The sequence below is a fragment of the Pseudophryne corroboree genome, chromosome 6 (genome assembly GCF_028390025.1).
Source record: "Pseudophryne corroboree isolate aPseCor3 chromosome 6, aPseCor3.hap2, whole genome shotgun sequence".
Classification (NCBI taxonomy): domain Eukaryota; kingdom Metazoa; phylum Chordata; class Amphibia; order Anura; family Myobatrachidae; genus Pseudophryne; species Pseudophryne corroboree.
In genome coordinates this window covers 352,191,511-352,218,543 of record NC_086449.1, presented here as the reverse complement: position 1 = coordinate 352,218,543, position 27,033 = coordinate 352,191,511, and the positions used below count along the sequence as shown (strand labels likewise).

General features: G+C 45.5%; 1 protein-coding gene across 2 annotated transcripts in view; it reads left to right on the top strand.

The window, feature by feature from the left end:
• PSTPIP1 (proline-serine-threonine phosphatase interacting protein 1) overlaps positions 1–23,675 on the top strand; it is a 254,785-nt gene extending 231,110 nt beyond the window's left edge. For both annotated transcript variants that reach the window (XM_063926584.1, XM_063926585.1), the window contains 8 exons: positions 2,648–2,693; positions 3,609–3,688; positions 3,771–3,869; positions 5,969–6,065; positions 7,370–7,463; positions 15,437–15,510; positions 15,595–15,704; positions 21,360–23,675. In XM_063926584.1, coding sequence (XP_063782654.1) covers positions 2,648–2,693; positions 3,609–3,688; positions 3,771–3,869; positions 5,969–6,065; positions 7,370–7,463; positions 15,437–15,510; positions 15,595–15,704; positions 21,360–21,491 — 732 coding nt within the window. In that variant the 3' untranslated portion in view covers positions 21,492–23,675. The remainder of the gene's footprint in view (positions 1–2,647; positions 2,694–3,608; positions 3,689–3,770; positions 3,870–5,968; positions 6,066–7,369; positions 7,464–15,436; positions 15,511–15,594; positions 15,705–21,359) is intronic.
• Positions 23,676–27,033: the final 3,358 nt, after the last annotated feature.

Sequence of the window (27,033 nt, the reverse complement as noted above, 5' to 3'; positions counted from 1 at the left end):
CAGACGCGGCCGCGCACTTACTAAGAGAGCGGGCGGGCGGCAATGGGCATGGATGGCGGCAGCCGCGGCAATAAACTCCTGGCTTCCTTCCACTGCTCCGAATCCAGACCCTCCGGCAGCGCAGCAGCAGGACTCGGACGGAGGACCCCGCACAAACTCCCAGCGTCGCCCGCCAGTGCAGTCTCTCCTCCTCACTCGGTCTTCCCACGTGCAGGGGGCGTACACAGCTGACCTGAGTCGAGTGACCCTCCCTCAGTCACAGTGAGATATATATAAAGCCGCCCACCCTACAAACCGCTCCTCCCTCACCTCTATGTAATTGGCTGGCCAATCTATCTGTCAGCCTAGCTGACAGCCACAGCTAGTCACTCAAAGTGGCGTCGCCCCCCCCGCCACGGCGGGGTCTGCGGGGGCAGTAGTTACGCCAGTGCACCTGCCGTAATGTGTGAAATGGGGACTCTTGCCTGCCGTAGTGTGGGGATTTAAGGTATCAAGGGCATTGCGGTGTGTGGCATAATATGGTGCAGGGGGCATTACTGTGTGGGGCTTAATATGGTAGATTTTTTTTTTCCTGTGGTGGTCATGATCTATTGGAGCAGGGTCAAAAACTGGATTGTCAGGTAGTCTTTTCAGACGAGGCCATGCCCATTTAAATGAGGCCACACCCATTTAGATGAGGCCACGCCCCTTGTCGGGAGCGCGCACAGGTTTTTTTTTTTATCTAGGTGTGGGGGGGGGCACTTTTTTTATGTCATGGGGGGACGCATTTTTAAATCTCGCACTAGGAGCCAAATTGGCTAGAAACAGCCCTGCTGACCACTTTGGCAATCCAAGCACTGGCAATAGTAGAACGTAGTATTGCCCCAGAAGCCGTGTACATGGATTTGAGCGTATTATCAATTTTACGATCAGCCGGCTCTTTCAAGGCGGTAGATCCTGGAACAGGTAAAACCACCTTTTTTGAGAGTCTGGATACTGACGTGTCAACAATAGGCGGGTTTTCCCATTTTTTCCTATCCTCTACCGGGAAAGGAAACGCTACCAGAACCCTTTTAGGTATCTGGAATTTTTTATCCGGGTTTTCCCAAGCCTTTTCAAATATAGCATTTAATTCCTTTGACGCAGGGAAGGTTAGCGAGGCTTTCTTATTTTCAGTGAAGTAAGCATCCTCAATCTGCTCGGGTGTGGAATCAGCAATATTCAACACATCCCTAATAGCCTCTATCATCAACTGCACCCCTTTTGCAAGAGATGCTGCCCCCCGCAACACATCCCCATCACCGTCTGTAGTATCAGAATGGGTATCAGTATCATCCTGCATGATCTGAGCAAGAGCACATTTATGTGAATATACAGCGGGGTGCCCTGATGTACCAGAACTGGGCCAGACTGCCATAAAGTTTTGTAAAGCCTGAGTTGCAGATTCATTTTGTGCAACCCTATTTGAAATCTGAGAAATCATAGATTTGACAGAGGATAACCACTCAGGCTCCCTTGCTGGAATCTGTGCTAAACCAGTGCAATCCTGATTACATAGAATGGGATCATCCTGAGAGGACATATCCTCTGCAGCATATGACAGAGTCCCTGGACATTGCTTAATGGAGACCACAGACACTCCACACACACATAGGGGAGTACAGATTTTCACCCCCAAGAATGGCAAGGGAGACACAGAGATTGGAGCCAACCTACACACAGCGCTTTTAATATAAAGGGAGACCCCCTATTGCTGTGCTCCTTAATAGGTTACACAGTTGTTTTGCAGCCCCCCCCCCCCCCCCCCCTTTTACAACCCCCTGGTACCGTGAGAGATAACTGGAGCTGCTTTGGAGGGACTTGCTCTTCCTGGACAGCGCTGTGCAGGCAGGAAAATGGCGCTGACCGCTGCTGGGTCCGCTCTGAGGAAAGCTCCGCCCCAAAAATGGTGCTGTCTTCCCGCTCTTCCAAGGATTATACTGGCCTGAGGATTTATGCTGGTTGAGATCCCGGGACCCTGACAGGCTGTGTGACCAGTGTAGGGTGTAGGCGCTGGCTCAGGGCGCCCCTCACAGCGCCGCACCATGTACCGCTGAACCTCCGGAGCGCAGTTAATACTGCGCTCCTACCCTGATGCCGCCATCTTCACACCGGACCCCCGCTTGCTAGGGGGGTCGGTAACTCACTCGCCACTGACCTTCAGCTCTGTAAGGGGGTGGCGGCATGCTGCTGGGGTGAGCGATCCCCTGTGGCGGGGAACGATCTATCCCCTCAGTAGCTCAGTGTCCTGTCAGCGGAGATAGTGGCTCAGACCCCGTAGGGCGGACACTACTACCCCCCCTTAGTCCCAAGAAGCAGGGAGACTGTTGCCAGCAGCCTCCCTGTAAAATTAGAAACTCTAAAATAAACTTTACTAGATAAACTCTGGAGAGCTCCCCTAGCTGTGACCGGCTCCTCCGGGCACATATTCTAAACTGAGTCTGGTAGGAGGGGCATAGAGGGAGGAGGCAGCCCACACTCTCAAACTCTTAAAGTGCCAATGGCTCCTGGTGGACCCATCTATACCCCATGGTACTAATGTGGACCCCAGCATCCTCTAGGACGTAAGAAAAAATAGCAAAATGCTGTGACTCAGTAAAGAAACCTTAAATCTTTTTTCACATTACAGTGCCAGAACAAGCTGAAGCAGTACAAGGATGCCGCTGTTGAAGCAGGTACAGAAAGTGCTGCAATGTCGGTCTGCTGCTGCCCCCTCCTCCTCTATCTTTGTAGCAAATGATACATATCTGCTTTAATAAATAGACCATTTGAACATAGTTATATCAAGGCTTGGATTCACCAGCACTATATTGTACTGTACTGCGTTCAACGGGTTGGGAATGTTTTGAATACAAATGATGTACAAATGGTGGCCTATTGGAGACTGTGAAACTTTAGTAGTCATGGCAAATACAGCAGCAGCAGGCCATGTATCCTGTGTGACTCTACGATATCGGTATGAATGGTCGACCATGTTATGGTCGACAGTCATTTGGTCGACCACTATTGGTCGACATTGGCATGGTCGACATGGACAAATTGTCGACACGTGAAAAGGTCAACATGAGTTTTTTTTACTTTTTTGGTGTCGTTTTCTGCGTAAAGTGACGGGGAACCCCAATTAGTGCACCGCGTCCCCTCGCATGGCTCGCTTCGGGCAAGGTGCCTCGCTCCGCTACCGCTGCACTCGGCACAGATTACCGTTCCCAATTGTAATCCACGTGGATCGTAAAGTATGGAAAAGTTCCCCAAAAGAATTTCTTTTGGAAAAACTCATGTCGACCTTTTCATGTGTCGACCTTTCATGTGTTGAGCATTTTCATGTGTCGACCATGTGTCCATGTTGACCATGTCAATGTCGACCAATAGTGGTCGACCTAATGACTGTCGACCATAATATGGTCGACCATCCAAACAGATACCGACTCTACAACCACTCTGAATTCTGAGCCCTTAGAAATGATTGCATCTTTTGAAGGGCTGTAAGCCCCATTCGCTATGCACACTACTGTCAATATAGTGGATTTGTGAAATCACTACATTTTTTTCCCCATGTAAGTCTATTACCAAATGTGTTTCTTATTTCCTAGACAAGTTATACAAGCAAAACATTTGTTTACTGGACAAAGCTCGCATTGAGTGGGAGCTGGAGCACATTAACACCTGTGAGGTACTCAGTCTTTCTAGGGTACTTGCATGTGTTTGGATTAATATGAATGCATCAGGCAAATATTATATATTCTGCTTTTCAGGCATTTCAACAACAGGAGATAGACCGGATCACTATACTGCGCAACTCGCTCTGGGTTCATTCTAACCAGTTCTCTATGCAGTGTGTGAAGGATGATGAGGTAACGAATAACATAAGGGAGCATTTATAGAAGCAATCCTTGTCATGTGCAAGGGCAAATGGCCATTTCCACTCTGAAGGGACCTGCTGCTACCAGTAGCTCTGAGCTTGTGGAGTCCATATCTTATCCTGTACTCAGACTGCGTAGTGTTCATTTAAGTTGAAATTAATTAAGTGCCCTTTCTTGTGATGCATCGAGTGAGTATCCTGTGCTGCAGCGCATGTGTAGTTATAGTGACTGCCAAGCACAGGGGACATTTCCGCTGCAGGGTTCCTGGGGAAGTAGGCTACAATGGGCTACCACAATGGCATTCCCGATATTGGGGGTAATTCCGAGTTGATCGCAGCAGGAACTTTGTTAGCAGTTGGACAAAACCATGTGCACTGCAGGGGGGGGCAGATATAACATGTGCAGAGAGAGTTAGATTTGGTTGTGGTGTGTTCAATCTGCAATATAAATTGCAGTGTAAAAATAAAGCAGCCAGTATTTACCCTGCACAGAAACAAAATAACCCACCCAAGTCTAACTCTCTCTACACATGTTATATCTGCCTTCCCTGCAGTGCACATGGTTTTGCCCAACTGCTAACAAAGTTCCTGCTGCGATCAACTTGGAATTACCCCCATTGATACATCAGGCAGCATTGCATCCCCCATGCAGTCCTCCATAGAAACCTATGGAGGATACGGCTGCAATCGGAAATGGATGAATCGCATGTGACCCCTCCTTACATTGGGACGATAAATAATATTTGCGGCTAGCCCCAGAAAACTGGTGTTTTTGGGGACATACCCGCAAATATTATATGATAAATGGGCCCCATAATCATGAAGTGAAAGAATAGTCTTACCCTCTTTGCTTGCTGGTCACTTATGCTGATGTACTGTGCTGTACGCGGTTCCAGCAGGTGCATAATACCAGATGTAGGAAGGAAAGTCAGTCATATTGCCTACCGTGTGATGTGGTGAAAATGAGCCCAGCCAACAGAGGAGGACAGAGGAGGACTCATTCATATGTATGGTTTGACAGAAGAGATGTACAATGTGTGAGTGGCAGCATTTGTGCTGCTGCTGAGAGTCGCCTCTGGCTATGCCAGCCTATGGGGCTCATTTATCAATAATCACATTTGTAATATGATATGGGCACGATATAAGCTCCCACAATCACGCTGCAGTATGTAATTATTACACCCGGATGTATGAAGCAGAAACTGGAGGGGGTGCACGTCCATGTGACGTGCTCGCTTTAGTGCCAGGACTCCTGCGCATGTGTAAACCTGCTGACCACGCATGGTGAGCATTGCTGGGGAGGTTTCCAGAGGAACCCTCTACCGGCTAATTTGGCAATCTGTCACCCATAGACTACAATGGGCTTCAGTTAGTTAGTGAGCTTTGTAAAATCTAACAGCATTGCATCCGCCATAGAAACCTATTGGATATATCTGTTGCAATCCCTCCTTCATGCATGCTACATTTTTACACCCCAAAAATGGGTGTTTTCAGTATATAAGTAGAAAATATCAATTGCTACATGGTTCCCTATGTAACAGAATATGGACACGCACTACATCATTATGGCAATAGGCATCAGATGCCCAATGCTATAGCCTGATGGATGCCAACGGCCAGCCCAAGGTTCTGACAATGGGACTGTCCATGGGGCATCTGCCGCTATGGTCCCATTTGCCCCTAATAGCCAGCTAATGTGTTCTGAATGGAGGCATCTCTACTATATTCTGTTGTGGATATCCCAAAACCGGGTCAGGCGCCAGGAGCACAAACTCAACCTGCTCCCCCCCATGCTACCCCCTGCATATACTTTTAATAGGATGCATTTTGTGACTACCAGATGCACTGAAAGGTGGAAAAGCATTGTCTGAGGCACACTTTGCCAATGCAAAACAAAGCTACATAACACAGAAGAGGACCACGTTACCTTTCATGATTACATTTAGCTAGAAATGAGAGTAAACCAAGCAGTATTTTAGGAGAAAAACAGGAAATATTAATGAATGGCAGTGGGTGTAAAGAGGTGGGAGACAGGTCTCTGATGTGGTCTTTCCGCACACTGCCTAATTGCTGGTACTTGTTCTTGTCTAGATGCTGGATGTTGTCAGACAGAGCCTGGAAAAGTGTGATGTGGACATAGAGATGAATCTGTTCATTGAGGCTAAAACCACAGGAATAACTCCTCCCGGTACATCACATTTGCTGTAATTTATAATCTCATAACCATCCTTTCTGCACATATTTATAATGGTTGCGTATTACTGCCGCTTAGATTGTTTCCATGCAAAATGCATTTAGTAATATTGCCAAACACGTATGACCTTCACACCGTTTGTATGTTAATGCATGTTACTGAATTATATCAGAGGGCTTCACATATCAAAGATAAACACAGTGTTCAATGCATAACAGCATAAATATAGGACATTGGGAGTAATTCAGAGTTGATCGCAGCAGCAAATTTGTTAGCAGTTGGGCAAAACCATGTGCACTGCAGGGGGGGGGGGGGGGACAGATATAACATGTGTAGAGAGAGTTAGATTTGGGTGGGGTGTTTTGTTTCTGTGCAGGGTAAATACTGGCTGCTTTATTTTTACACTGCAATTTAGATTTCAGTTTGAACACACCCCACCCAAATTAAGGCCCATATACACGGTGAGATTCGGGCTATGCCCAATTCTCACTATGTGACAGGGGCTAGGTCGGCATCGCAAGCACATAATGGGGGAGATTCAAATGTTTGAAAAGTTGGGAGTCTGTTTTATCTAATAGACAGGAAAATATAGACACCCAACCGACTTTTCTTCTATGGAGATAGTCAAAATTGACTTCCCTGCACAGTCTATCTAGTCTTGCGATACCGACCGTGCGGGGCTGCGCATCGGCATCGAATCGGGATCGCAAGGTGACTTTCACCTTGCGATCTGCACTAACTTTTCTTACGATTTTTACTATATAGTCAAAATTGTAAGAAATATCTCACCGTGTGTACACACCCTTAGGGCCATTATGTTTATTCCAGTGTTTCAATAACTTGGGGAGAAGTCCTGGTTCAGAGAGTCATATTGTTCCTTGGAGTAGTTAAAACGGTTTTAGAGGTTTAGTAATTATCACTGCTGTCATGGACCTACCTCCTGCAGAAATATGCCTGTAGGATCTGAGCTTACACAATGTTATATTTGCACGATGGATAGTGACATATGGTCTGCCCTTTTGATTTGATGTTTATCGGCAAGACTACTCAGAATTGTAGTGAAAGAATGGGCCATCCACAGTATATCTAGCAGACTGAATGTCATGCTGACAAACCTATTGCTAGACACTTTTCCTAATTGGACTACAGAAGCCAACTTTACTGTGTATTTATATATTTTTGTTTATTATTGTATTGTTTTATTTATTTGCACAGTTAGAATAATTACACTATAGTGAGTGCATTTTCTGAAAGATATTTGGGGATACAGATGTGACTGCTGTGTTGTCTGCTTACAGCTCCTGTACTGTATGAGAGCTATGGTAATGATTATAGACCAGGGAGCAGTAATGGACACAGTCTTCACGCTGGCAGTAATAAGATGATAAAAAGGTGAGATGCTCATTTTTGTAGGGGAAGTTTATATGACTCTTTATGATAAGTACGTAAGCCGTATCCCAGCTGAAAAAGAGGAATGTGAAATCAGACATAATTATGTATATGCACAACTCCGCTAGCCAGCAATAGCATCCATATGCCCTCACTGAGCCTATGTGTGAATTACCTGCCAGTCCCGCCTCTTCAGGTACAGGTGGAGATGGGACTGAGATGCATGGAACTCTACATTGCCCATACTTACATTTTCCACTACACAGATTCCATATTGGGTACTCAATCCAAGCTCAAATGTTCCCATTACTGATGCAGCCACAAAAATGTTGGTGGATAGCTGGTGGACTTAGCTTGTGCCGCTATAGGCCCTCATTCCGAGTTGATCGGTCGCTGCCGTTTTTCGTAGCGCAGCGATCAGGTTACTACTGCGCATGTGTATGCACCGCAATGCGCACACGTGTCGTACGGGTACAAACAGCATCGTTGCTGTGCAATGCTTCTATCGACGAATCCATTCACACAACCAATCGCAAGGAGATTGACAGGAAGAGGGCGTTTATGGGTGTCAACTGACCGTTTTCTGGGAGTGGTAGGGAAAACGCAGGCGTGTCCAGGCGTTTGCAGGGCGGGTGTCTGACGTCAATTCCGGAACCGGACAGGCTGAAGTGATCGCAATGGCTGAGTAAGTCCAGAGCTACTCAGAAACTGCAAAAAAACATTTTCTTCCCGCTCGGCTGCAAAGCGAAAATACACTCCCCTAGAGGCGGCGACTATCTGATCACTGCTCTGCAAAAAATAGCTAGCGAGTGAGCAACTCGGAATGAGAGCCATAGTCCGCTATAGTCGACTTTGCTCTGCACAGTAACTTCCAGCATCCAACCTGCGTTACAGATGTGTTTCTTCCACCTATGACATGGCAGTTTTATCAGAAGATTGCAAAATACTTACGTATGCTTGGCTCTGGAGTAACACAGCATGAAAACACACAAGATCAATTTGCCAAGCCGACTTGTGCTAAACTCTGCATCCGCCCCTTAATGAATAACTTATATTACATGTTATGTTTAATGCTGCTTAGCTGGATGTTTTCTATAAAGTTTCTATGGCAATCTTTAAAGCTAATTACTTTACGTCATGATCACATAGAGCTATATTTTTTGTGAAATAGCAGCCCATAGGCTGCTATAGGGTAAAGGTTGGTTCTATATCGGAGTGGGAGAAGGGACCTTCTGACATCACTAGGAGAGGAGACATGTCACCAGGGGGAGGAGCTACGGCCGAACAGGGCAGTGACGTGCGGTGGGGTGAGGCAGGTGAGGCAGAGCCTTTCCTGTCATACTTACGTTTAAACCAGAATTTTGTCTGAATAAAGTATATGAAAAATACTAATAATTTGTTTGAAATATCTTCTTTGCATTATTCTAAAAAATTTTATAGCCCAAACTCTGGAGTAAAAAGTCTATGGCAGGTGAGGCAGTGCCTCACCTCTGTATCCTTTACACACATCTCTAATCAAATCTCACCAAATTTCCAGGAGTTTATACTGCTGCACCTGTGTATAATGCCCAGATGTACCCTTTGGCTCATATATTGCATGCAATTCTGGCTCTGGGGTTAGCCAGTGCCTCCTGAGCCATTTAGCTCACCGCACGTCCCTGGAACAGGGTACCCAAAAAGTACGCTCGCCACGCTTCGGGCTAGGTTGCCCGCTTCGCTCGCCACCTGATTACTAAAGGTAATAGTTGGTGGCGTGGATAGTAGAGGACCTATCCCGCTGGCCTAGCTCCTCCCCCTTGTGTCGTGCCTCCTCCCCCTGACATAAAAGGTCCCTTAGGCCACTTGATTCTAGCATCAACCATACCCTGAAAAGGATGTTTTTTTATTTATTTTTCTGTTGGAGAGTTCCAGAGTACAAGTTGCTGGGGCAGTTACTGCCATCTGCTGGTAAAATGCAGAAAAGACAAGACTTGCTGAAAGGAAGAACACATATACAGGGGTATATTTACTAACATTCGTAATTTCCGAAAATAGGTCAAAGTTCAATCACGAATGACATCGAGAGTGTAAAACTGCAACTTTTTGAATTTATTACGATGGATTTACTAAGCTGTCGTATTCGTGTTTTTCTTTTCTTCCGATGTCGATGTCATTCGTTTTTTTTTTCCTAATTTTACGGCAGTGATTAGCAAAACACTGCCGTTTTTTTTTACAATCAATCTCGGCCGGATCTGTGTGATCCGTGCTGGGGTTCTTTTTATTTTTTATTTTTAATTAAACAATGTAAAATCCCCCCAAAAAATGCGTGGGGTCCCCCCTCCTAAGCATAACCAGCCTCGGGCTCTTTGAGCCGATCCTGGTTGCAGAAATATGGGAAAAAAATGACAGGGGTTCCCCCATATTTAAGCAACCAGCATCGGGCTCTGCGCCTGGTCCTGGTCCCAAAAATACGGGGGGAAAAAAGAGTAGGGGTCCCCCGTATTTTTAAAACCAGCACCGGGCTCCACTAGCTGGACAGATAATGCCACAGCCGGGGGTCACTTTTATATAGTGCCCTGCGGCCGTGGCATCAAAAATCCAACTAGTCACCCCTGGCCGGGGTACCATGGGGGAGTGGGGACCCCTTCAATCAAGGGGTCCCCCCCCCCCAGCCACCCAAGGGCCAGGGGTGAAGCCCGAGGCTGTCCCCCCCCATCCAATGGGCTGCGGATGGGAGGGCTGATAGCCTTTGTTGTAAAATAAAAGATATTGTTTTTAGTAGCAGTACTACAAGTCCCAGCAAGCCTCCCCCGCATGCTGGTACTTGGAGAACCACAAGTACCAGCATGCGGCGGAAAAACGGGCCCGCTGGTACCTGTAGTACTACCACTAAAAAAATACCCAAAAAAACACAAGACACACACACCGTGAAAGTATAATTTTATTACATACATACACACATACATACATACTTACCTTATGTTCTCACGCAGGTCGGTCCTCTTCTCCAGTAGAATCCAAGGGGTACCTGTTGAAGAAATTCTACTCACGAGATCCAGGGGTCCAGGCTCCTCGGCAAATCCAGGGATAATCCACGTACTTGAATAAAACAAAAAAACGGTTGCCCGACCACGAACTGAAAGGTGACCCATGTTTGCACATGGGTCACCTTCCCACGAATGCCAGAAACCCACTTTGCCTTCTGGCTAAGTGGGTTTCTTCAGCCAATCAGGGAGTGCCACGTTGTAGCACTCTCCTGATCAGCTGTGTGCTCCTGTACTGAGTGACAGGCAGCACGCGGCAGTGTTACAATGTAGCGCCTATGCGCTACATTGTAACCAATGATGGGAACTTTCTGCTCAGCGGTGACGTCACTTTAGGTCAACCGCAGGGCAGAAAGTTCCCATCATTGGTTACAATGTAGCGCATAGGCGCTACATTGTAACACTGCCGTGTGCTGCCTGTCAGTGAGGACAAGAGCACACAGCCGATCAGGAGGGTGCTACAACGTGGCACTCCCTGATTGGCTGAAGAAACCCACTTAGCCAGAAGGCAAAGTGGGTTTCTGGCATTCGTGGGAAGGTGACCCATGTGCAAACATGGGTCACCTTTCAGTTCGTGGTCGGGCAACCGTTTTTTTGTTTTATTCAAGTACGTGGATTATCCCTGGATTTGCCGAGGAGCCTGGACCCCTGGATCTCGTGAGTATAATTTTTTCAACAGGTACCCCTTGGATTCTACTGGAGAAGAGGACCGACCTGCGTGAGAACATAAGGTAAGTATGTATGTATGTGTGTATGTATGTAATAAAATTATACTTTCACGGTGTGTGTGTCTTGTGTTTTTTTGGGTATTTTTTTAGTGGTAGTACTACAGGTACCAGCGGGCCCGTTTTTCCGCCGCATGCTGGTACTTGTGGTTCTCCAAGTACCAGCATGCGGGGGAGGCTTGCTGGGACTTGTAGTACTGCTACTAAAAACAATATCTTTTATTTTACAACAAAGGCTATCAGCCCTCCCATCCGCAGCCCATTGGATGGGGGGGGACAGCCTCGGGCTTCACCCCTGGCCCTTGGGTGGCTGGGGGGGGGGGACCCCTTGATTGAAGGGGTTCCCACTCCCCCAGGGTACCCCGGCCAGGGGTGACTAGTTGGATTTTTGATGCCACGGCCGCAGGGCGCTGTATAAAAGTGACCCCCGGCTGTGGCATTATCTGTCCAGCTAGTGGAGCCCGGTGCTGGTTTTAAAAATACGGGGGACCCCTACTCTTTTTTTCCCCCGTATTTTTGGGACCAGGACCAGGCGCAGAGCCCGATGCTGGTTGCTTAAATATGGGGGAACCCCTGTCATTTTTTTCACCATATTTCTGCAACCAGGATCGGCTCAAAGAGCCCGAGGCTGGTTATGCTTAGGAGGGGGGACCCCACGCAATTTTTTTTGTAAAAATAAGCACTTTCCCACCCCTTCCCACTGATATACATGCACGGATCTCATGGATCCGTGCATGCCTATCCAATCACGAATAAAAAAAAAAGGTCTGTTTTTTTTTAGCACTTTTTTACGAGTTGTAATTTTTCACGGCAGTGTTTGTTCTTTTTTGGCTTTGCACTTCTTAGTAAATGACCGAGATTCATACTTAAACAGCCGCGTTTTGACCGATGGTGTATTCATTCGTAATTTTTTACCTGAACTTGCAAAAAATTACGAATGCCCTCATCACTGCCGTGATTAGTGTTTAGTAAATTACCGAGATTAACCGAGATGACACTTTGAAGAAAAAACGGCATCTCGGTCAAAATCGGGAGCTTAGTAAATATACCCCACAGTATCCATGTGTAAGGGTAATGGTTTTTCCAGTCTAACAAATCAATAGCCATTCTATGTTAGCATAGTGATAGTCATTTGATTGTAGCTGAGCAATATTCATGTTGTACCACGGTTAGGCCATACGAGTCTTGATAAATACTTGTTCTAATGGTTATTTTGACAGTAATAGCTGAATTCTCAAGTTGAAGATAGTTGCATTTACTTATGTACTTAGGAGGTGATTCAGACCTGATCGCTGGGCTGCTAGCTTTGCTGTCCTGCGTTCGGATAGTCGCCGCCTCCAGGGGGAGTGTAAATTTGCAGTGCAAGTTTGCGATCCCATGTGTATGCCAAGCTGCAAAAACTCACTTTGTGCAGTCTGTGCGCAATCCAGGACTTACTCCTCCAGTGCGATGAGAAGAGGCTGATCGGGGCTGGAGCTGACGTCATACACCCTCCCTGGAAATGCTTGGGTACAGCTGCGTTTTTCCGGACACTCCCATTAAACGGTGAGTATCCACCCACAGGCTTCCTCCTGACAATCACCTTGCGAACGCCCGTGCGGTCGGATTTTTCGCACCATCCCGTCGCTGACCGACGATGCCCTTTGTTGTTGTTGTCTGACGCATGTGCGCATTGCGGTGCATATGCATGCGCAATTACTACCTGATAACCCAGTGTGCAAAAACGCACAGTAGCGATCAGGTCTGAATCACCCCCTTAGTACAGTAATATTCCATCTTCAAGAACTAACTCAATCAAAGGACTGTAAACATACTATAAACTATTATCTGTGATATATAGAGTCAAAACTAAGATTTTTTAGAAATATATCTGTAAAAAACCAAATCCCTTCACAAAGATTGATTATTTTGACATATTTATACACGGTCAAGTCACATTATTATGACCACTGCCTACATTTGACGCTGGCAGCGCGTAGCCCATGAAGTACGTCACACGCTGGCTTGGTGGGAATATAAGGTGTGTGATAGGCCGTCTACACACATATCACTTGTTGCTGTAATGAGTAAATGGGGAGATTTATCTGAGTAGCAAAAGGGATGATTATCGGCTTTCAAGGGTGTCAGTATTTTTGTGAACTGTTCGGGTGCTGCTGTGGTGAAGGTGTACCATGACTGGACAAATGGCACCATTGCGAATAACCGATGTGGAAAATGTGGAGCACCATGTGCCATTGATGTGAGAGGTGAACGTCGGATAAGAAGATGCGTGAGGGACGACCACATACTACAGTGGACTTTCTCTAATTTATGAAACGGATTGAATATTGGGAATCTGTTTTTTTATATGTGTATAGGGGATAGCGTTAGTTGATCCATGTCTAGTTTTAGGGAAAGGTTTCTCAAACATCCGGTGGGTATAAATAGCCTGCTGTGTGCTCACTTTCCTTATGCCTTGAGGAAGATACTACGTATCGAAACGCGTTGGAAAGGAAGGTGACCAGACAGAGGGACCCCTACCCAGGATCTGGAGGTCGAGACCCAGGGACGCCTGTATACTCCCTTGATCCATGCTTGCATTGTCTACTTTTCAGAGTGGACAACACCATCTGGTAGGAGTCCCAGCTTCTGTATTTTGGATTGTGTTTCCAATTGTATTTGACCTTTTACTGTGTGGGTGCAGGAACCTCCTGTCCCACTTTGTGTTTTAAACAAATCATCCTAAGGTTTTACACCATGGAGATTTTTTCTTCTTGATTTTATGTTTGTGGAAGAGAAACCATTTGAAAGAAGTCCTTTTGAAGGAGACCAGATTGGCCTATCTTGTTTCATCCGCTCCTTAAAAGCTTGAATTGTCTACACATATGTAGACCATCATAAGGGGTACGAGCAATTGCTTAAACACAGATACTCACTGATTGAAAAATTGCAGTATTACACTATATCTGCACATGTTTTTGTTTTGAGGTATTGAGGACTACTGATTTATGTGAACCCCGGATGAGAAGATCCAACTTCTATTGATCTGTCCACAGAAAAATTTGTGCGCTTTTTGTGTGGTGGTATCTTTCTTTATCGTCATTGCACCGTCAAAATATACCTGTGCCAACCTCTCAGCACCTTATTGAGTCACTCCCAGCCCGTCTAGCTGCTGTCCGTGCTGCACACAGCGCTTACACTAGCTATTAGCTGGTGGTCATGCTAATGTGACTTGACCATGTATTTGCAGTGCAGGTCAATGAAAGGCATTGTCCTTGCATAGACCCTGGTCAGTGTCCCCCAGCAAACATAAAATCAGGAAGCCTGCTGGATATAGGAAAACAATCTTTCATCATGTTCAGAATGTTATTGTGATATGTTTATCTGACATAATGTACTGTACAGGGGCGTTTTAAGAGAGGAGAGGACCCGCGTGTAGTCTCCGTCACGGGCCACCACCTCTCCAGCAGCTAATAGACTCTGGCATAATGCCAGACTGCACTTGTTCCTGAGGACATCTCCAGTGCGCATGCGCAAATCACTCGGAAATGGGCGCGGCTGACATTTTCCAATGATTTGTCCTCACACTGCAGGGACGCCGCCGCAGGTCTCCGGAGGGGTAAGTATACTATATGGGTGCAGTGTATGCGGTGTGCCTGCCCCCTTCCCCCCCCCCCCCCTTCCCCCCTCCACCAGACCTAGGGAGAATGAAGCAGTATGTATAAATTGGCACAGTGAAGCAGTATGCATTAGCACTAAAAATGTTGTTCTCAACCCTGGGGTGCCTCGGGGTACTTGCAAGGTTATTTATGGGCGATGTAACAAACAAAATCAGTGCTGGTGGCTGCCAGTCATAAAATATGTGGACAAACAGGAGTGAATCCTGTCCCTCACCTCATAACTTTGGGAACCATTGCCTTAAACTATTGTATTGTAAGAAGATTATTACTCCTCAGTTGGTTGACATAACCATCTGGAAGGATTATGGGAAAGAAACAGCTAATAATGGAAATCTGCAAATGTGAGCACTGCATGCAGACATTTAATGTATTCCTTATTATATAAATCAGTCAAATAGAGAGAACATATATAAAATAGGATTAGTCCATGTTACTCTGCAATGCATGTATGTTTCCAGGAGTCAATGACTGAAGCAGCTGTATAACTCTGGATCATCCAACCTTCTTTGGCAATACAGACTCACATCACCATACTCACCTTTTTGTCTTTGTACTTTTTGCTATTTTAGGATTACTAATCTGCTGCATGGCTGCAGTGGGAGTATCAGGAACCTGGAAGACCTCAACACTAGTAAGCCCCTAGGTAAGAGGGTCATGTAGCAATGAATTTGTACAGTAACAATACGTGTTTCACGTGGAATGTGACTGTATGTTCTGGCATTTTCAGTGACAGGTGATTCAGAATATGCCAGTATCCCCATAGTTCCTAGGACGGAATCCGATGAGTTGGACACAGAATGCCAAGAGTACACAGTGCTGTATGATTACAGTGGGCAGGTAATGGAGCTGAGCGTCATGTACAATACAACCATCTACAAGTGCTCCAATGTTAACATGATTAAAATGTTGAATTTTTTTTGTCAACATTATGTGCATCGATAACACCATCAAAACTTACACCAGCCCTGCGGCCAGGGGCAGATTTAGGGGTGAGGCGCCCCTAGACACAACAGTGACTGCCGCCCCCTATTTGATGATAGTCAATTTAATATAATAATTTTTAAAAAGCCACTAACTATGACGTTGTAATTGATTCCATATATTTACTAAGTAGGACAGCTTACAGGAGCAGTATGTCTTACCCATTTACACTACATTCAAGATGGGATATCGGGGGTCATTCCGAGTTGATCACTCGCTAGCTAGTTTTAGCAGCCGTGCAAACGCTATGCCGCCGCCCACTGGGGAGTGTATTTTAGCTTAGCAGAAGTGTGAACGCATGTGCAGCCGAGCTCAGCAAAAACAGTTTGTACAGTTTCTGAGTAGCTCTGAACCTACTCAGCGCTTGCAATCACTTCAGCCTATTCGTGCCCGGATTTGATGTCATACACCCGCCCAGCGAACGCCCAGCCACGCCTGCGTTTTTTCAGACACGCCTGCATTTTTGCAAACACTCCCTGAAAACGGTGAGTTGACACCCAGAAACGCCCCCTCCCTGTCAATCTTCTTGCAGCCGTCAGTGCGAAATCTTCGCTAGAACCTGAGCACAACCACAAAGAGCTTTGTACCCGTACGACGCGTGTGCGCATTGCGGGGCATACGCATGTGCAGAAATGCAGATTTTTAGCCTGATCGCTGCGAAGAACAGCAGCTAGCGATCAACTTGGAATGACCCCCATGGTACAGTACAGAGGAAATATTTAGCAGTTGCTGGTAGTTTTTGTGCTGACAGTACCAACACAAGCATCCAAGTGCCGCCCCCAAACAGGTTCTGCCCCATGGTACATGCCTCACGTGCCTAATGGGAAAGTCACCACTGCCTGTGGCAGGTGCAGTTTCCCTGTCAGTAGGGCCTACTGTGTCAGTGACTGTGGGTCTTTGGACACTTTCAGCCAAAACACAGACACACCACCACCAGCTATGCCACCCCCTTGCTACCTCCCAGGTGACCTGGCTGTCAACATTTAGAATCTGTCGACATTCTGAATGTCGACTTTTCATTTCACACCCGTTACCCCTTTAGAATAAGAAGTTCAACATCTCTCAGCCTGGAGCATGTGAATATGTTTCTCTTATTAAGGGTCCTCTTACCTTCCTAAGTAGCAGTATGAACTTGATGTTTAGCAATTATTTACATTAGAACTGATATGGGGAAAGCTCTGAGTAAATGTAAAATATTGGGGACCAGTTTAACTGCAGTTATACATCCAAATAAATATATTTGCTGTACCGATCAAGGGTCTGACTCTGAGTAGGAAGCAGCACACGTGTCTCAGGCTAATGCTGTGGCTCATTTTCGCAAAACTAAGACGCACACTTGCAGCATCTTGAGGAAGGACATTTCCTCCTCTGTGGCACCATCAAAACTTACACCAGCCCTACGGTAGGTGCAGTTTCTCGGTCTGTATCCTGTTTGAGCAGCTGGAAGTCTTTGGACACAGATGCTTTCAGCGACACGCCTGTGGCGGTAATTCCATACTTGCCTATTACATACCTCCCAACTTTGATATCAGCGGAGGAGGGACACCATCGCGCGCCTGATTTTAGGGGATGTGGCCTAACAGAAAGGGGCGTCGCCTTATGGCAAGTGCCGCGATCGCAAGCCACACCCCTGTTTTCGTCATTATGGGGGCATGAACAGCGCTGTGAGAGCTGCTGATCATGCACCCTGTCCCTCTCTGCCCGGAATAGATGCTGTGCGCATGCATCCACTGGAAGGTCTGGCTGCCGGGCCGGGGCCGTGCGTCTTTGCAGCCAGTGGACTGTGAGTGTGAAGGGGAGCTTTCACATGCAATGTTTTTTTTCCAACCCGTGTCTAATTTATTATTTATTTATTAACAGTTTCTTATATAGTGCAGCAAATTCCGTTGCACTTTACAATTTGAAATAACAATAACAAACTGGGTGATAACAGTCATAGAGGTAGGAAGGCCCTGCTCGCAAGCTTACAATCTATAGGGAAATAGGCATATGTACACAAGGAAAAGTGCTATCTATTGCATAGAATGAAAAGACATGTGAGGATATGTGTGGACTGTACAGAGTGGATGTAATTTGATAGGAAGGTTTATGAAAGTTATGTGGGCGGTTCAGGAATTTGATACGCTTGCCTAAAGAGGTGAGTTTTGAGGGAACGCTTGAAGGTTTGGAGACTAGAGGAGAGTCTTATTGTGCGTGGTAGGGCATTCCACAGAGTGGGTGCAGCCCGATGAAAGTCCTGCAGTCGTGAGTGGGAGCGAGTAATGAGTGTGGATGAGAGACGCAGGTCTTGTGAAGAGCGAAGAGGTCGGGTTGGGAGATATTTTGTGGGTTGGGAGATATTTTGTGATAAGCGAAGTGATGTACGTTGGTGTAGTTTGGTTAATGGCCTTGTGTGTGAGTAAAAGTATTTTATATTGAATGCGGTAGAGTACAGGTAACCAATGGAGGGACTGACAGAGTGGATCTGCAGACGATGAACGTCTAGCGAGGAAGATAAGCCTCGCCGCTGCATTCAGAATGGATTGTAGTGGTGAGAGTCTCGTTTTGGGAAGACCAGTTAGGAGACTATTGCAATAATCAATGCGGGAGATAATGAGAGCGTGGATTAGAGTTTTAGCAGTGTCTTGTGTAAGGTATGGTCGTATTTTGGATATGTTTTTTAGATGCATGTAACATGATCTTGAGACAGATTGAATGTGGGGAACAAAGGACAGATCAGAGTCAAGGATGACACCTAGGCAGCGAGCTTGTGGGGTAGGGTAGATAGTCGAGTTTTCAACAGTGATAGAGATATCAGGTTGGTACCTACTATTGGCCGGTGGAAATATAAATAACTCTGTCTTTGAAATATTAAGTTTGAGGTGGCGAGATGTCATCCAGGATGAGATGGCAGAAAGGCATTCAGTGACACGGTCCAGTACAGATAGGGACAAGTCAGGGGAGGATAGGTAGATTTGAGTATCATCTGCGTACAGATGATACTGAAAACCAAAAGAGCTGATTAGCTTACCAAGAGATGAGGTATAGATAGAGAAAAGCAGAGGACCCAAGACTGAGCCTTGCGGTACTCCAACTGAAAGAGGTAGCGAAGAGGAGGTAGATTCAGAGAAGCGAACACTGAAGGAGCGATTAGATAGGTACGATAGGAACCAAGAAAGGGCTGTGTCTTTAAGACCTAGGGATTGTAGTGTCTGTATGAGAAGAGAGTGGTCTACAGTGTCAAATGCAGCAGATAGGTCTAGAAGAATAAGTAGAGAGTAGTGGCCTTTAGACTTCGTAGTGACCAAATCATTAACCACTTTAGTCAGTGCCGTCTCTGTGGAATGTTGGGAACGGAAGCCTGACTGAAGTGGGTCCAACAAAGTGTATGAGTTAAGAAAGTGTGTGAGTCGAGTGTAGGCAAGTCTCTCAAGTAGCTTAGAGAGACAAGGGAGCTGAGAGATAGGGCGGTAGTTTGAGAGAGCATTAGGGTCAGAATTTTGTTTTTTTAAAATGGGAGTAATCACTGCATGTTTGAAGAGTGAAGGAAAAATACCAGTAGAGAGAGAGAGATTACAGATGTTAGTTAAGGTAGGCATGAGCACCAGAGACAGAGCTTTACTTATTTGTGAGGGTAAAGGATCAAGAGGAGAGGTAGTAGAGAAGCAGGATGAGAAGAGTGATGATACTTCATCTTCATTTGTGGGATCAAATGAAGAAAGAGTGCCAGAGGGTTCAGGTAAAGAACGGAGCAGGTCACTGGCTGCCGAAGAGCATACCATTTCATCTCGGATCTTAGCAATCTTCTCCTTGAAGTAGGAAGCAAGATCCTGTGCCTTGATAGTGGCTGGTGGGGTAGGTGCGGGAGGATTCAGACGTGATTTAAATGTATTAAAGAGTCGTTTGGGGTTAGAGGCTTGAGCAGAGATAAGAGTTTGGAAATATGTTTGTTTGGCAGTGTCCAGGGCATTTTTATAAGAATGGTAGACTGTCTTATATGTGAGGAAGTCACTTGAAATACGAGATTTACGCCACTGACGTTCAAGTTTTCGTGTGAGTTTTTGTAGTTGTCTTGTTAATTTGGAGTGCCATGGTTGACATCTAGGCCTACGTGGAGTGTGATGGGTAGCTGGAGCCACTTCATCAAGGGCTAGTTCTAGAGTCTCATTAAGGTGTGATACAGCCATCTCAGGAGAGGTGAATGCAGAAATAGGTGAAAGCAGTTGTTGGAGTGAAGTGGAAAGTTCTTGAAGATTAATTGTGTTAATATTTCTGCGAGTTTGAGGAAGATTGGAGAACTACCGCAACACAGGGTTTGAATTAACAGAGGAAAGCATGCAGGTGATAAGGTTGTGATCTGAGAGGGGGAAAGGAGTGTTAGTGAGTTCAGCGATGGAGCATAGTCTGGTGAATACTAGATCAAGGCAGTGGCCCGCCTGATGAGTAGAGGAGTCAGTCCATTGGGAGAGGCCAAGAGAGGAGGTTAGAGAGAGTAGTTTGGAGGCATGCGCAGCAGATTTTGGACAATCAATAGCAATATTGAAATCACCCATGATAATGGTGGAGATGTCAGAGGATAGGAAGTGAGGGAGCCAGGCAGAAAAATCTTCCAAAAATTGTTTTGGATGCCCAGGTGGGCGGTAGATAGCTGCAACACGCAGAGAGAAAGGAGAGTAAACCCTAATGGAATGTACTTCAAATGATGTAAATGTGAGTGATGGAACCTGTGGTAGAACAGTATATGCAAAAGATTGTGAAAGTAAAAGTCCAACTCCTCCTCCTTTATGGTTATCGGGTCTGGAGGAGTGTGTAAAGTGGAGACCACCATGTGCCAGTGCTGCTCACAGCATTACACACGGCTCAAAGCCGTTGTGTGTGAAAGACTCTGCCGGATGGCAAAAAGCCGCACATAGTTTGTCTGTTCTTTTGCCATCCGGGAGAAACCGGCTAGTGTGTTATAGCCCTTAGTGTGCCTTGAGGGCCAAGGTTGGGAAGCCCCTGATCTAAGCATTAAGATGTAGGGGTACGGGTGTAGGTCAGTGTACCATACCTCCCAACTTTGCTTGAATTGAAAGAGGGCCATCTGCGCGCGCCAAAATTAGGGGGTGTGGCCTAACGAAAGGGGGCGTGACCTCAAGACAAGTGCCACGATCGCAAGCCACGCCCCCGTTTTCGTCATTATGGGGGCATGGACAGCACTGTGAGAGCTGCTGGCCATGCCCCCTGTCCCTCTCTGCCAGGAATAGACGCTGTGCGAGTGACAGGAAGGGATCTCCCAACTGCCCCCCCACTCGCGGGACACTGCGACCCGCGGGTGGGACAGCGGGACAGACCGTGAAAAACGGGACTGTCCCGCCAAAATCGGGACAGTTGGGAGGTATGGTGTACACAGGTGATGCAAGTTCAAAATAGTCACCACTGATTGTATGCAGAAATGTAGTCTGCAAAATAAGGCAACAATCTTCTTCTGATGCAAGTATTGACTTCATTCAGTGCATGTACCCTTTAACACTTTCTGATTGATTCTTGCAGAACAGTGATGAGCTGGATATTAGTGCTGGAGACACAGTTCGGGTAATAGAGGAAGGAGAAGATGGCTGGTGGACCGTGGAGAGTAATGGACATACAGGGCTGGTGCCAGCAACCTACATTGGCAAGCTTTGAGTTACGGAATCCGAAGCTAGAATTATTGGAGGACGTATTGGGGGTGATTCAGAGGATTTCCCACGGGGCGTGCATCCGGGCCGTACTGTGCATGCAGCGCAGTGGTTACCGCACAGAGATGCAGATACAAATTGCATGGAGATCCCTGCAATTTTGATGGGTATTTCTGGTTAGTAACTGGAGTTGTGGCTACGAGTTGCGTCTGTGTCGGTGTTGCACTGACGCAAATTGTCATAGTCAGTGACAATGGGACATTCTGTATCTGCTATAGGCAGGTGCAATGTCCGATGGTTCGGCCGATAGTGCATCTTTGTAAGCACATCAGCGGAATCACGACGCAGCCAGTGGGCATCTCAGTAGGATGCCCATCAGCCACAGCATTACCATAAAGATGCAGTAGCAGCTGCACCAAATGACCCCGCCATTGCTGCAACTATGTCCACCTCTGAATCTCCCTCCCCCATTATGTAGCCCCCTAGATGGGTTGTTAATTGTGCCACTGCTGCCACTTATGTTTGTAATCAATATTTAACACAGAAGCTGATGGCAAGAAGCGTGTCACTGTCACTAATCCGTATTACAGCGGCACTGCGCAGTATTCACATATTCATCATACAGATGTGTATTCATATTGACAGTAGAGAAACTTTGAACAGTGTAAAGGAAAACTATAAATCCACATTGCTAGGTTTCTTAATGTTGTGTAACATTAAATATAATTGCAAATTTCAACATATTTAATTAGAAACATTTGCGTTGTGCCTAAATTTTATTTTTTGTTCTGTATACTGGTTCTGTTCAATTAATTTAGTCAACAATCTTCTTCCCAAATTTCTGTAGGTGTATGTGGTCCACCCATCGCAGGCCAAGGCCGCTCAGCATGCTAACCACTGCCCATCTCCCCGTGACCACGCACTAATTGCGATTGCGATGCATTTAATGTGCGGTCGCAGAAAGTAGGGAAGGCTGAGACGGCAGGAGATCCGCCGCCATCTTTTTGATCAGAGCGGCAGCGTGTGACATCATGCAGCTGCCCCAACCATGCCCACGCCACGCCCCCTGTTCGGATTCTGCCACCCTCCGTTTCCCTGCCTCCTGTGCATGCGCCCACCATCGAACACAAAAATTCCAGTTGGATCGTGATTTGCTATCCAACCTGACTTAGGCCAATAGGGGGTCATTCCGAGTTGCTTGCTCGCTGACAAAAAAATGGCATTTATGCACATGCGTATGCCCCACAATGCGCACGCGCGACGTACGGGTACAAAGCCGTACAAGTGGTTGTGCTCAGGTTCTAGCGAACCAGCCGCAAGAAGGTTGACAGGAAGGGGGCCTGATCTGTAAAGTGTTACATGGCATGTCAGGCATAACTTTCAAGACACACTTCTCACCAGGAAGACTGGCACAATGTTTCTTCATACACCAAAGAGATCACAATAAATGTCTCACTTCAGTTGCAATACTGGGATTATACAGTAGGTGGCATCTGTACTCTATGTATATCACCTCTATCTAACATTATAAAGTTGAAAGTTCAAATCTACCTTTTATATACTAGAAATATGCCAATCAGTAATAACATCAGCAGGCATTCTTATGAAAGATAAGTGTTATAGGTAAAAGAGAAGAAGGAAAGTAATCTCTATGTGAGGAACTCGACTAGATAAGTGAAACAGAAATTCTGTGTAAAACGGAACATTTATTGGGTATGTAAAAGGTATGTGTACTCACACAAGCGCAACCAGGCAGACACAAACCACAGAAAAGAACATACATATAGAGTAATAACAGGTACTGTTAAAACACCGGAGCCCAAATTGGACCTCAGTTGCTGAAAACAAATGCATGAACGGGTTAAAAATAGGGGCTGATTTATCACCATCCGTAGAAAAGAAAAATTGTAGCAGGGATCAGTTTCTTGGGGTGCACTCCATCCCATTTACAAATAATTTAATAATTTCATAGATTCGTTACTGAGTACATATTCTCAAACAGAGATGACCAATATCCACGTGGAATATTCCTAATTTATGTTCCACCTATGATACTATTATGGCCTAATTATTCGATCATACTAAAGCGAAATATTTAAAAACAATATAGAAATAGAAAAACGTGAAGAAAAGAAAATCTTTATTAGACAGATTTCTGTCTTGTGTATAAATAAAATATAATTAAAACCAATTCGTGTGCCGCCTATTATTTCTTATATATTCAATGTACTCTTATGATGAGTACAAATGTTTATAGCCCCAATACTTTATATGTATATCCGCTATAGGTAATAATGTATTATTGTCCTTGCCATGGATTTCTATATCCAATATACAACTGCACCTATACCCGAATAGCATTCCACATATTATATGTGTTGGTATTTATAATGTGTCAATTCAATCTTATCTGCAGAGAATGGCAACAAATGTTGCCATATGTATTTCAATACAAGTTCTTAGCACTCTGCCCTTATTTATATGCTAGGGACATTGTGCAGGCATTACACATACCAGGCTTCTAAGCTGTGCATGATATTTATACCCCAGATGTTTTCAATCTATATCCATGTATATATAACTGCGTAGTACAGGTATATATAATTACACACATATAGTTACTGACATTATCCCACACCAGGAAAAATACGTCCCAGATAGTATATCATTCCTTTTATATCAGTTATGTTAAATGTCCCAGTGTGTTTCCATCCACCTCTGATCCTGTGCTTTTATGCACAGCATTCTATAATTCCTCATAGATCATATGCACTCAACACACTGATTACTTGCAGGGACTGCTGTTTATTGCTAATGCACACAAGCTGTAATAGGATCTGCAAGAGTCAGCAGTTATTTATTAGCGGTGATACTTGAAATCAAAGTACACTTATGATTACTGACATTATCCCACAACAGAAGAAGTACGTCCCAAATGGTATATAGGTCCGTTTATATCAGTTATATTAATTATTCCCATGTGCTTCCAAATGCCTCTGATCTTGTGCTTTTAGGCATAGCGTTCTATAATAAGGTGTACGAAAATTAGCAATTAATGTCTATGGAATTATTAACAGTTATGCTTAAAATCAAAGTGTGCTGACTGCTTATTACAGCTATCTGCTATTCAGCATAGCCATACGTCATAAGATGATACGTGGACAACTAGCAGATTTTTGGTGTGCACGCACAGCCGGGCTTCCTATAACTGAGTCTCCTCCATATGCGAAACGGTATTAGGGTATACAGTGCAGGCAAGTTATTTATGAGCTAAACATTAGACATGCATCGGCGGCACACGGCTAACAAATGCGCATTTCGCTCTATGGTAGAGCTTCCTCTGGGCTCTAGCGTCTATCACCATCCGTGTCTGAAGACGCAGATGTGCTGTGATAAAATCGACCCAATTCACAACGCGATTATTTATTACATCGCATGGATGTATCAATAATCGCATGCAGGAACAGAGCTTGCAAAAAAGCTCTGTCCCTGCAAAGCCACTCAGCAGCTAAATACCCCAATTATGTGCTTCGCATGCGCCGCCGGCTGACATCGCTGCTGGTACCACTGACGATGTCCCCCCCTCAACCCTGATTATACTCACCAACACCAGGGGAGCGGTGGTCAGAGCTCCTGAAGGGCTTCTAATCAGCTGCTTAATTATCACAGGGCTCGCTGTGGTATTTTTCCACAATTTTTTGGGGGGGGGGTAAATTGAGCCAGATCATTATAAGTAAGGGAAATACCATCTGGTTAAAGGTAACTTTAAACAGTATAAAACCAACCAAATAAAGCTTATCTTTCAACAGTGAAACAATTTTCATTCATCATCTGTTCGGCATTTCAACAACTATTCAACATTCCACTCAACAAAGTTGCAGGGAAATATACAGTGTTGCTCCCTCCTTGCCATTCCACCAGACCTTTGAGGTTGAGGTACAGTAGCTTCTTCAGCAAATCACTTTGGGGAAGATTTACCAAAACGTAAAAAATAGATAAAGTGGAGGGAGGTAAAGTACTAACCAATCAGCTTCTAACTGCCATGTTACAGGCTGTGTTTGAAAAACGACTTTAGACTTTATCTCTCTGCAAGATTTGATAAATCTCCCCCTTTGTGGGAAAAAAAAAAGTCAAATAATTTACCTTGAATGCAAGAGTGGGTTTCTCTTTGCCACTGCCCCCCAAGATTCCACTGAGAAATCTTGCTCTCACTTCATTGCTCTCAATATAAAACAGGCTCAAGTTACCCCATAGCCACCATTTTGGTAAAAACTGCCTAGTTTAGTAATATGGGTTAATCTTTATACATAGGAGCTCAATTCCCTACTCCACATACATACTGTATACATATTAGGAACCATGTTCATATCTCTTAACATCTGTCTGGGAGTTGGAATCTTCTGCAAAGGGAAACACAGGGGGTTGGGGGGGGGGGGGGGTTGGGTTGTGGATTGCATTTGGAACCCCCCTTCTAGAAATCCTGCGTTAGCCCCTGTTCTGCACGCATTAAAAATTGTCTTGGCTCTCCCCGGCTTTGTCTGTATCTCTGTGTGCGCCCAGATTCCCTCTGCACTATGCAGAGCAGCGGTAACAGGTTGCTCCCCTAACCATTCCCCTCCATGGGACACTGCAAATGCATGTTGGACAGTGTAACAGTGCCCAAGAAGCAGAACTGTCCTACCAAAACCAGAACAAAGCTCAGAATCATCGATGGCCAACACACAACGTTCTTCACAGAACCAGATGTTATTTTGCAGCTTGTCATATGGGTAAAAGAGAGAGAGAGGATACAATAATTCTTTCTGCATAGACTTAATTCAGACCTGATTGCTGTGCTGCTAATTACAGCGTCCTGCGATCCGATAGTCGCCACCCAGAGGGGAGTGATAATTCGCCCTGTGCAAGTGTTTGAATGCATGTGTACGCTGTGCAAAAATTCCCCTCAGTCAGCGGACAGCTGCAAAACCATTTGCATCACACTCACTATCGAATGTTTTTCCCATTCTGTGCAGTGTGCGCAGTCTATGCGTAGCTCAATACTTACTCCTCTAGTGCAAAGAAATCAGGCTGATCGGGTCCGGAGTTGACGTCACACACCCGCCCTGAAAATGCTTGGGAACGCCTGTGTTTTCCCAGACACTCCCAAAAAATGGCCAATTACCACCCACAAATGTCCTCTTCCTGTCAATCACCTTGCGAACGCCTGTGCGACAGAAATTTTCACACACGCATAATATAGACTGGCCAATATATGCCAAGAACCTCGAATATTATGTTTATTATAATTTTAATGGTGTATAGTGCACCGGCTCCCTTGTTCCTGTATTGCAGTACTAAGGGGTCATTCCGAGTTGATCGCTCGCTAGCAGTTTTTAGCAGCCGTGCAAACGCTATGCCACCGCCCACTGGGAGTGTATTTTAGCTTAGCAGAAGTGCGAACGGTTGGATCGCAGAGCGGCTACAAAAATTTTTTGTGTAGTTTCAGAGTAGCTCAAAACATACTCAGCGCTTGCGATCACTTCAGACTATTCAGTTCCGGATTTGACGTC